We start from the raw sequence: 11,603 nt of genomic DNA on the forward strand, positions 1-11,603 counted from the left end.
ATCCTGGAGTAACCAAAGAACCCTGTGAGTTCCCACAGCCCTCTGGCAGTTACATACCCATGTCCCACCTGGCCTGCAAGGTGGCCACAAGCAAAGAGACCCACGACCCTCCCAGCAGCTCCCAATGGGTGCTGATGGCACAGATATACCAGGGACACCCTGCTCCTCTGCCCAAGGACAGGGCTTTTTCCCTTTGAGCGGCCCCTTTGCTTTGGTTGAGGGACTTGTGTCTGCCAGGAGGCACAACCCAAAAGCCACTGGCCACTCTGCACCCTTCTCTGGGGCTGTGGGTGGCCGCGTGAGCAGCTCTCGGTGCCTCTGGCACAGAGGAACCTGGCCCTCAGCAATGCCAGACAGGTGCTGGCTGAATTGGAGAAGAAAGATGAGAACCAACAAAAAATGCGGGCATTGAGGGGGATTCATCTCCCAGCCCCAGGCACCAACTGAGGGTGGGATGAACCATCTTGGGGCCCAGCGGTGGGTGAACCCCACTGGTCTTTCCTCAGGGACCAGGGACACCAGCAATGACAGTCCCAGCTTGGCAGCGTGACCAGCAACACAGGACCCTGCCCTGGCAGCCATTCATTGCTCCCTGAGGGCACAGCCAGGTCCCTTCTCCTGTCCCAGTCCCAAAGGTGGGGAATAGATTGGCTCCTTACCTGAGCATGTCACTCCAGCAGCGTCAGAATGATAACAGTAGGTATTACCCCATCCATTGTGTCTACAGTCAGACAGGGCCGACTCTCTGCCGTGACACCTAACATTACCCATCCAAATGGGGCCGGATCCTGCCCCAAAGTGTGCTTTAGCATGAGCTTTGACAGCGGACCCACAGCGCAGCTGCTTACAAACCACTGCAGCATCATTCATGTCCCAGGAGTAATCACACACGGTCCCCCACTGGCCCTGGTGTTTTACCTCCACTCTCCCAGCACAGCGTCCGCCGCCATTCTCCAGTCTCACCTGCGCAGCCCCTTCAACCACCGAGATGGGACTGGTCAGGTGAGCACCGAGTCCCAGAGTGCAGGTCTGGGGTACCCCCTGCCTGTCACAGGCACCAGGATGGGAGCCCTCTCCCCTCCAGGCTCTCCCTGGGGATGTGTGGGCGTCCCCCCACTCCCCATGGGCTGTGCAGGCTGGGGGTGCTAACTCCAGACCCGCCGGGCCATTTTCTGTCCCACAGCCCTTAGCACCTCCTCCCAACTCAAAGCGCCCCTGCCCACGCCCACCCAAAACCTGTATCGCCAGGCCGTGCACAGGGCACCTGCTCCTCCCCAGCCCAGCACCCCTTAACAGCATCATGGAGACATCCGCTCCCACCCAGATGGACACAGGCAAAGGCACAGGGTCCATAGACCTGAGCTCCTTCTGACCCTCATCTCAGCGGCACTTGGAAAGAAACCCTCTTTCCAAAGGGCTCTTGATGACCCCACTGGTACCCGATGGCCCTGGGCTGTGGGAAAAGGGAGCCGGCACTTACCTCTGCAGAGCTGCACCCAGAGGAGCAGCCACAGCACCCGAGGGGACAGGAGTCCCTCCATTCCCATCCTGAGCCTCCTGCCCTGCTGGCACAGCCCTGCTCTTCCCCACTCCCTGTCACAGCTCCTGGGGACTCAGGGGGACGTCGATGATGGGAGGGTGATATATCTCTGCAGATACCGACCCAGCTGCGGAAGGAGCCAATCGAAGCAGCAGCACCTTTTTAGACGTTATCGGGAGCTATCTCCCCTCCGACACAGCCCAGCCCGCCAATGAACTTCTCCAGCGCCGTTCATGACCATATATGAGGGACATATATGTCCCGCTGCCGGTGTCATGGTCGCTGTGGTGGCGGATCATCATGGGACAAGGTGGGTGTGCAGGGGAATTTGGTTAGTCACCCCTTGCACCCTGCTGTGGGCCTGGAAGCACTGAGCATCTCCTGCACCGGGCTCATCCAAGAAGCCATGAGGCAAGTGTCCAGCTGCCCCCAAGCTGCGGTGACCATGGAGCGGGGACTGCACCAGGGTCTGTGTCAGGATGGGGAGGAAACAGCCCCTGCCCCTGCTACCGACCTCACTGTGCTGGGAGCAGCATCTGGGAGAGGTCTTCATCCAGGGCAAGGGCTCCATCCCAGGAGTGTTGGCTTGTCCGTCCCTCCCTGCAGGGCCCCACAGTGAGTCCCTCGCAGGAGCCGGAGCTGGATCATGTCCCTGCCCTGGCAGCAGACGGGAAGCCCAGAGGCTCAGACGTGTCCCTGACTCTCAGTGTGTCACCCAGGGGCCGTTATTCCCCACGGGCGGAGCAGGAGCTGGAGCCTGCAGGTGCACAAACCACAGCCCACGTGGCCTCGCCGCGCTCCCCCCGCTCCCCCTGCAGCGCACGGGCAGGAAGTCTGTGGTTTCCTCCTGGCGCCGTGCCCAGGCACATCCCTGGGGTGCCCCCGAGCCACCCCCACCCCGACTGCTCCAGCCAGGGCCGCAGGGGCTGCTCCTTCGGCCTCGCAGACACGGGGACGGGCAGCTCCCAGCCCCCGTCATGCCCCTGTCATGCACACGGCCGCTCTGCACCGAGCCCGACGGGCACGGCGTGACATCGGTGACGTGACCTCACACCCTTCCTACTGCCAAAGCTGTGTGTTCGTGGGTTATACTGACGGTGACTTCACACTCTCCTACTTCTGCTGCCGTGTGCTCATGAGTGGTACTGACAGTGACCTCACGTCCCTCCTGCTGCCACCACCCTGTGCTCAGGGGTTACAGTGACCATGACCTCACACCCTCCTGCTGCTGCTGCTGCTGCGTGCTCAGGAGTCCCGCTGTCACATGTGTGTGTGTGTTGTGTACAGGCTTCTGATGACAATGGTTCTTCCAAAAAGCCATATTGGGGTGGGGTCCAAGTGTTATTTTCATGGCATCAGAAGCAGCCACACAAGCCATATGCCTGCTCCTTGCCCAAAAGCTACACAGGCAGCGGTGAAATAACAAAAGCGACATTCACAAGCCACGTTCCTGCTCGTGGCCTATCAGGTATTCAGACAACAATGACCTCACAAACACCTACAGAAACTACTGCTTGGCTCCCAACCTGTCATCTACTCGGGCACCCGTGACACCACAACACCCTACACCACCCATGTTCCTGCTCCTGCCCTACCAGGTACGCGGGCAGCAGTGACTTCACCAGCTCCTACACAACCCATGGGCCTCTTCCTGGCCTGTCAGCTCAGCGGTCACAGGTCACCTTACAAACACCTACACAAGATGGGGGCTTAGTCCTGGCCTACCAGCTTCTCAGGCACCTGGGACCTCAAAACACCCAGCACAAGACATGTTTCTCCTGGGCTCCTCAGGCACCAGTGACATCGCAGAGACATCCACAAGCCAGGTGACAGCTCCTGGCCTCTCGTCTGCGCAGGCACCAGTGACCTCCACGCACCTACACGAGCTGTGCACCTGGGCCTGCCTTATCAGCTGCTCAGCCAAGAGTGACATCAGAAGGACAAGCCCGAGCCACGTGTCTCCTATCAGCTACACCAGCACCAGGGACCTCACCAGCCCCTACAGGAGCCCTGGCCTTGCTCCTGCTCTATCAGCTACTCAGGCACCAGAGACCTGACCCCCACATCTCCCCCTGCTTGCTGTCTGCTCACCTCTGAGATACGACTCCTCACAAGCTCCTACACAGACCAGAAGCCTCCTCTTGGCCTGTTGGCTACTCAGGCAGCAGCTCCTCACAAGCACAGACCAACCTATTTGCTGCGTGCTCGTCTTTTGGGGGGACCCAAGCCAGTACTGACCCCGCTCTCCGTCACTTGCTCCCCCCTCCTAGAAGGGGGCCGTAGCCCCTGGGCATGTTCCAGCGTGTCCGTGCCCCACCACCTTTCGGGCACCCCTCCGCCCTCTTGAATTCCCCCCAGCCCACCCTGTCAGGGCTTGTTCTGCAGCCTGGTAAAGTGGGGGACCCCCACCCGGCCTTTTCCTTCTGCTTCCGTTCACATTTAAACTCTAATTCTTCACTACAATAAATCTTATTGAAGAAGGATTTATCCAATTAAAAACGACAACTCAAATTTAGAAACATTCAAAATTTTCAATTCAAAATTATTAATTTCTATACCTTTATTAATGTTGACCTAGATCAAAATGTATATACATATATTGATATATATATAAGTAGTGTATCTATTTATAAATGAATAAATAAATTCATTAATAGAATTATACACTTCCTTTCATAGATATATTCCTCTAGATGTATATATTGCCTACCAATCTTATAGTTTTATATCCAAGCACTTCTGGGCCAAAGGAGGCAGGCAGCCAATCCCAGGGGCTGTGTTCCTCTAAAGAAGTTGTCATGGTCAGTGGCCCAGCTGAAGTGCCTCTGTACCAACGCACGCAGCCTGGGGAACAAAGAGGAGGAGCTGAGCACCCTTGTGCAGCTGGAATCCTCACGGCTGGGGTTTGCTACAGGCCACCCGAGCAAGAGGAGCCTTTTGACGAAGCGTTCTTACTTCACCTCCAGGAAGCACCACACTCAGAGGCTGAGATCTACTGGGGGACTCCAGTCACCCTGGCAGCTGCTGGAAGAGCATCCCATGAAGCTGTGAGCAGTGCAGGAGACTCATGGAGTGTGTTGACGAAGGGATTGAGAGCAGCCCTGCAGAGAAGGGCATGAGGATGCTGGGGCTGGAGTAACTGAACATGAGCTGGCAATGTGCGCTGGCAGCCCCAAACCATTTTGTGGTTCTATGATTCGATGTCTCTATGACCTACACCCAAGGGAGCACATGCTGGGTTACCCAGCGGATGTTACTCCAAACCTGAAGTGAACTCAATAAGCTGAGTTTCCCACAACAGGACACTCCTAGGAGTAGCTGCTGGCACTTGTGCTCCCTCAAATTCATCTCATCACACACATGAAATGTGTATTCCTAAGTCTGTGATGCAAGAACAAACTTCTGATGCAGTCATTTTGTGTCCCTCCATGGAGGGACAGACCAGCTCTCTGAGCTGAGGTGAGTGGCTGCTGCTGCAGCTGTGAGGGGCTGGTTGGTGACGATTACCCTGGGGCAGGTTCCCCGGGGTGTCCAGGGACCGTGGCACAGAGCAGGTCCTGCTCTGCTGGTCCTTCCTGTCTCTCCAGAAGGCCTGGCTGTGTGAGAACACTGCTGTGTGCACCCAGCCTTCGCACTCACACAGCTGAGCTCTGCACTGGTGTTTTCCTCTCCCGAGCACTTCCCAGCTCAGCCCAGGTAAAGCCAAAGCTGCGTGTGTAAGCAAAGCAAAATAAAGCCTTCATTCACTGCTTGATTTTCTGCTGCTGCCTTTATTTTGTTTCAAATATGGAGGGAGTCTGGCTTCTCATGTACATCTCATCATTGGGATGCTAAAAATGTGAGCTTAGGAATAATATTATCACAAGCCTAAAATAAGAGGAAGAGAGAAAAAGAGAAACAGTGAAAGAGAGAAAGAGAGAAAAGAAAGCAAGTAATATCGGAAGGAAAAAAGAAGGAACGAAAGAACGAAAGAACGAAAGACAGAAAGAAAGAAAGAAAGAAAGAAAGAAAGAAAGAAAGAAAGAAAGAAAGAAAGAAAAGAAAGAAAGAAACTACCAAAGAAAGCACGTAAAAAGGTTATGAACAAAAGGTCATCCTGCTATTTTCTGTGAATATGCTGGGAGTCGTAGGAGAAAGACAGTTACCTCATTGAGGGTGAAATAGAGTATATTGCAACAGTTTAGTCAGGGCATCCCTGAGCTCCTGGTTCCTCATGCTGTAGATGAGGGGGTTCACTGCTGGAGGCACCACCGAGTACAGAATTGACACCACTAAGTCTAGATCTGTGGAGGAGATGGAGGTGGGCTTCAGGTAGGCAAACATGCCAAAAATGATAAAGAGAGAGACCACGGCCAGGTGAGGGAGGCATGTGGAAAACGCTTTGTGCCGTCCCTCCCCAGAGGGGATACTCAGCATGGCCCTGAAGATCTGCACGTAGGACACCACAATGAAAACAAAACACGCAAAAGAAAAAAAGGCACCAAACACAATAAGCCCAACTTCCCCGAGGTAGTCTGAGTCTGAGCAGGAGAGCTTGAGGATCTGGGGGATTTCACAGAAGAACTGGTCTAGGCCATTGCCTTGGCAGAGAGGTATTGAAAATGTATTGGCCGTGTGCAGGAGAGCATGGAGAAAGCCACTGCCCCAGGCAGCTGCTGCCATGTGGACACAAGCTCTGCTGCCCAGGAGGGACCCATAGTGCAGGGGTTTGCAGATGGCAACGTAGCGGTCATAGGCCATGACTGTCAGAAGATAAAACTCTGCTGACATCAAGAAGGCAAAGAAAAAGACCTGGGAAACACATCCTGAGAAGGAGATGGCCCTGGTGTGCCAGAGGGAGTTGGCCATGGCTTTGGGCAGAGTGGTGGAGATGCAGCCCAGGTTGAGGAGGGCGAGGTTGAGGAGGAAGAAGTACATGGGGGTGTGGAGGCGGTGGTCACAGGCTACGGCAGTGATGATGAGGCCATTGCCCAGGAGGGCAGCCAGGTAGATGCCCAGGAAGAGCCATAAGTGCAAGAGCTGCAGCTCCCGCCTGTCTGCGAATGCCAGGAGGAGGAAGTGGGTGATGGAGCTGTCGTTGGACATCTGATCCCTCTGCACATGGGGGCCTGTCCAAGAAGGAAACAGCAGTGAAGAGTGAGGACAAATACCTCTGGGCACAACCTGTTGCATTTGTCACAGTAACGTCCAAGCAGATGGAAGGCAAAGGGCCAAGCCCTGGCCTCCAGCCCCTGGGAAGGGAGATCCTGCCCCACAAGCACAGCTCAGGGCTCTTGCTGGGGCATTGTGATGGGAGGACGTGCAATGCCAAGGGCAGAAAGACAGAATGACGGCTCCCGGGTGGGGAAGAGGAGGCGCTAAGGCCCTAGTGCTGTAAGGATAAGGTGTCTTCTGGTAGCCTTGGTGGCACAGACAACAGCCACAGCCAAGAGGAGAAAGACATAAGCACTGTTGGGGGCTTTCAGCCTTGCCAACTCCCTCGATCGTCTCCACGACAGGCTGTGCTATGGTGTCCCACATCTGCTCCTCTTCCCCTGCAGGCTGCAGACATCCCCCCTGCTTCCCCATCTTGCTCTCCCCTCAGCATCTCACTGCCTTTACTCATCTCTCTCCATCGTCCTTGGCTGTTCCTGAAACACAACGCCTTGGGCTGATCCCGACTCCCTCTGGGTGATCTGTTGCAGCACAGCACTGCCCTTGCAGTGGCATTTCTTTCTCCTGGTGTCCAGTCTCCACCTCCCAAGCTGCCCTTTCTTGCATTTTTTCTTTCTCCTGCTGTTTCCCACCAAAGAAAAGATCCATCATCTCACAAACAACCCTTCAACCAGGTTCAGGCTATTCCAATAGTGCCCAGAGCCTCCCTGCCACTGGGCCAGAGAAGCCCAGGTCCCTCAGCCTCTCCACCAAGCACACGTGCACTGGGCCCTAAAGGCCATCTTGGCAGACCTCCTCTGGACACTCTCCAGGTCCTCTCCACTTCTCCAAAATGGGGAGCCGCACACTGGGACACAGCTGTGTGCGTTGGGCCACAGCAGTGCTGAGTCAAAGGGGAAGGTGACTCAAGTTGCCTGGGGGGCACACACTCCTCCTCCTGCAGCCCCGTAGGCAGCCGGCCTTGTTCATAGTGAGCGTGCACCACTGGCTCATGAGGCGTCCCTCAGGGTGCCCAGCCCCGTCTCCGCAGGGTCACTGCTCAGCACATCAGGTCCCAGCCTGTCCTGCTGCATTGGGGTTATTCTTCCCCGGGATGCAGGACTGGCCACTTCTCCTTGAAAGACTTGAAGACGTTTCTGTTGGCCAAATCCCAGTGTTTCTCCAGCTGCCCCTGGACTCAAGCTCCATTTGGTCAGCTGTTAATGTTTGTGTGCAGATGGTCACCCTGATGCTTGTTCCCCAGGGCTCGGTATTGGGGCCAGTTCACTTTAAGATCTTTATCAATGATCTGGATGAGGGGATCGAGTGCACCCTCAGTAAGTTTGCAGACGACAGCAAGTTGGGTGGGAGTGTCGACCTGCTTAAGGGTAGAAAGGCATTGTAGAGGGATCTGGTGAGTCTGGATTGATGGTCCAAGGCCAATGGTTTGAGGTTCAACAAGGCCAAGTGCCAGGTCCTGCACTTGGGTCACACCAACCCCATGCAGCATTACAAGCCTGGGGAGGAGTGGCTGGAGAGCTGCCCTGCAGGAAAGGACCTGGGGGTGTTGGTCGACTGCCGGCTGAATATGAGCCAGCAGTGTGCCCAGGTGGCCAAGGAGGCCAACAGCATCCTGGCCTGTATCAGGGACAGTGTGGTGAGCAGGAGTAGGGAAGTGATTGTCCCCCTGTCGGCACGGGTGAGGCCCCACCTGGAGTACTGTGTCCAGTTTTGGGCACAAAAAAGACATTGAGGTGCTGGAGCAGGACCAGAGAAGGGCACCGGAGCTGGTGAGGGATCTGGAGAATAAACATTATATGGAGCAGTTAAGACAGCTGGGATTGTTTAGCCTGGAGAAAAGGAGGCTGAGGGGAGACCTTCTCACTCTACAACTCCCAGAAAGGAGGTTGTAGAGAGGTAGGGATCGGTCTCTTCTCCCAAGTAAGAGGCGATAGGACCAAAGGAAATGGCCTCAAGTTGTGCCAGGGGAGGTTTAGGCAGGATATTAGGAAAACTTTTTACACTGAGGGGGTTATTAAGCATTGGAACAGGCTGCCCAGGAAGCTTTTGAGGCACCATCCCTGGAGGTATTTCAAAGACGGGCAGACATAGTGCTTAGAGCTATGGTTTAGTGATGGCTTTTGTCAGAGGTAGGTTGATGGTTGGACTAGGTGATCTGAAAGGTCCCTTCCAACCAAGCAATTTGATGTTCCTCTTTTCCTTTCATGCCCTTTTCCACTCTTTTTCCACTCTCAAGTTCTTCTCTTGGATCATCCTCATCCTCTCCCATACAAAGAGCCAACTCTTTTTCACCGTTTCCTTGTTAGCCCTTCCCTTGGTGTTTCTGAGATGGTGCCAGTGGCACTTTCCACCTTCCTCATGATGTCCATGACACTAGTAACCCCTTTTCTGACCTCTGCTGTCCTACAGCTACTCATTTGTCTTGTTAGAGGAACCACGACTCAGCATGAGCCATCTGCACATGCAATCTAAATGCTGACGTGCTGGAGCTTCAGTGCACAGGGACCTTGAGACACCTGGGGACGTGGCCAACAGAAACCTCCTCAATTTTTTCTAGGAGAAGGGGCAAAGTGGGAGAGGACGAGGTGAGGAGTGAGTCTGAGGAGAGGGGCCTGGGCATTTTGAGGGATGCCATATGAGCCTCTGGTAAAGGCTCAGCACCATTAAGGCCAGCTGCATATGGGGTGGTGTTAGAAGGACTGTGGCCACACAGACAAGGGTAGTTATTGTCCCCCTTGACTCAGGACTGGTGTGGCCACATCTGCTCTCATAGTGTCCCAGCATACCATGGATTTGAAGGGACGTTTAAAGGTCATGTAGTCCAATCCCTGTTTTTTAGGGACATCTGTGACTCGATCAGGATGCTCAAAGCCCTGCCCTACCTGACCCTGAAAACCGCCAACGATGGGGAATCCACAACTTCTCTGGGCAACCTTTTCCAGTGTCTCACCACCCTCATTGTAAAATTTCCTCCCTATGTCCAATCTAAATCTACCCTCTTTCAGTGTAAAACCATTGCCCCTTGTCCTGTCATTACTGGCCCTGGTAAAATCTCTCTCTCTCTCTTATAAGCCTCCCTCATAGGTTAAAAGGCCACAAGAAGGTCTCTTTGGTGCTTTTTTGTTTCCAGGGTCAACAACTTCAACTCTCTCAGCTTTTCTTCCTCGGAGAGGTCTTCCAGCTCTCCAATGATTTTTGGTGATCCTTCCCTTGACCCTCTCTAACAGGTCCATGTCTTTCTTGTGCTGGGGCCCCTAGAACTGGACACAGCATTCCAGATGAAATCGTATGAGATGGCAGTAGAGAAGGGGAATCCCTTCCCTCCACCTGCTGGCCACGCTTCTGTAGATGCAGCCCAGGCTATGATTGGCTTTCTGGGCTGCTGTCCTGCTTCCGGCAGGGATAGGGTTAATTCTCTCCAGGACACAGACTGTTCTAACAGATGGAGCCCAGAGCCATGGATGAAATGAACTCAACGGACACTTTGGAGGGATGGCCCATAGACTAAGGGCACTATATCTGCATGAATAAATACGTATATATATACATGACAGGGGAAAGTGGTGGCAATTCATTGGAACCTGTAAGATGTGGGCATGGCATAGATGGTCTGGAATAAGGGGTGGATAATGTCCTGGTTGCGGCGGGGACAGGGTTACTTCTCCCCAGGACACAGGTATTCCATGCCATGTGAGCCATGCCCACCCTGAGCTGCTGGGGGAGGGGGCAGGACATCTCCGCTTGGAGCGGGCTGGGGCGTCCCGGGTCCGGTCGGGGAGCGGCGGGGAGCGGCGGTTCCGTAATCGTGTTTGTACATTCCTCTGTCCGTGTGATTGTTGTTGTTTTCTTGTTCCCTTTGCTGTTCTGTGCAACTGCCTTTGTCTCAACCCAAGAGTCTTGCCTTTTTTCTTCCGATTCTTCCCGTATTGGGAAGGCCCGAGCGAGCGGCACGTGGTTCTTTGTTGCCCTCTGAGGCTAAAACACACCATGGGAGCACTGGGACCATACTGGGAGCACTGGGAGTAACCAGAGAGTGATACTGGGATCACTGGGAGGAGTGAGGGAGTCATACTGTGTAATAAATAAAATCATGTTTGTTAATCAAATCAGGCTTTCTTAAAGGCTGGTGAAAAATTACAATGTTTTGACTCTCCACATAATTAAATCACAGGCATCCGGTGTGCTGTCTGCTGCGCTTTGACACCTCAAGGCCTAAATCACAGGCATCTGGTGTGTTTTAACACTTCAAAGGGAAGAGCTAAGTTGTGCGATAAGCTGAAAAGAGTCTCCCCAAGGACACCGATAAAGATGAGGAGCCTTCAGCCTCACGACCACCAGGAGGCGGGACAAGACCGACCCCCTAGCAACACGTCGCTCAGACACAGAATATACCAGGATTGACACAAATACGGGAACCAGAAGAGTATATAATCAGCTACTCTCGGGAAGTGGGTGCGCGCCGTTGGCGGAGCAAAGACTCCCCGGCCGCCCAGCGCTGTTTTGCTTGCTGCCGCTTGCTTAATAAACTAATTTGATTAATTGGACTGGTTCCTGTCAATTATTGGGCCATAATCTATAACAACTGGGAGCACTGGGATCGCACTGGGAGCACTGGGGGGAGTCAACGACTCATACTGGGAGTGCTGGGAGCGCACTGGGAGTACTGGGGGGAGGGAGGGAGTCATACTGGGAGAACAGGAACGCACTGGGAGCACTGGGACAGCACTGGGAGCACTGGGGAGAGTCAGAGGGTCATACTGGGAGGACTGGGAGCACTGGGGGGAGTCAGGAGGTCATACTGGGAGGACTGGGTCAGCACTGGGAGCACTGGAGGAGTCAGGACGTCGAACTGGGAGGACTGGGAGCACCCTGGGAGCACTGGGGGGAGTCAGGGAGTCACACTGGGAGA

General features: G+C 54.4%; 1 protein-coding gene across 1 annotated transcript; it reads right to left on the minus strand.

Moving 5' to 3' along the window:
• Nucleotides 1–5,122: 5,122 nt before the first annotated feature.
• LOC141736659 (olfactory receptor 14A16-like) lies at nt 5,123–6,625 on the minus strand. Its single transcript, XM_074571211.1, has one exon. It carries the CDS (start codon nt 6,623–6,625, stop codon nt 5,687–5,689), a length of 939 nt encoding a protein of 312 aa, XP_074427312.1. The 3' UTR covers nt 5,123–5,686.
• Between the last annotated feature and the right edge of the window lie 4,978 nt (nt 6,626–11,603).

Source organism: Larus michahellis (assembly GCF_964199755.1).
Source record: "Larus michahellis chromosome W unlocalized genomic scaffold, bLarMic1.1 SUPER_W_unloc_1, whole genome shotgun sequence".
In the NCBI taxonomy this organism is placed as follows: domain Eukaryota; kingdom Metazoa; phylum Chordata; class Aves; order Charadriiformes; family Laridae; genus Larus; species Larus michahellis.

Excerpts from the sequence above, each read along its gene's own strand:
- LOC141736659 (XM_074571211.1), bottom strand. The coding sequence starts at position 6,625 with ATGTCCAACGACAGCTCCATCACCCACTTCCTCCTCCTGGCATTCGCA.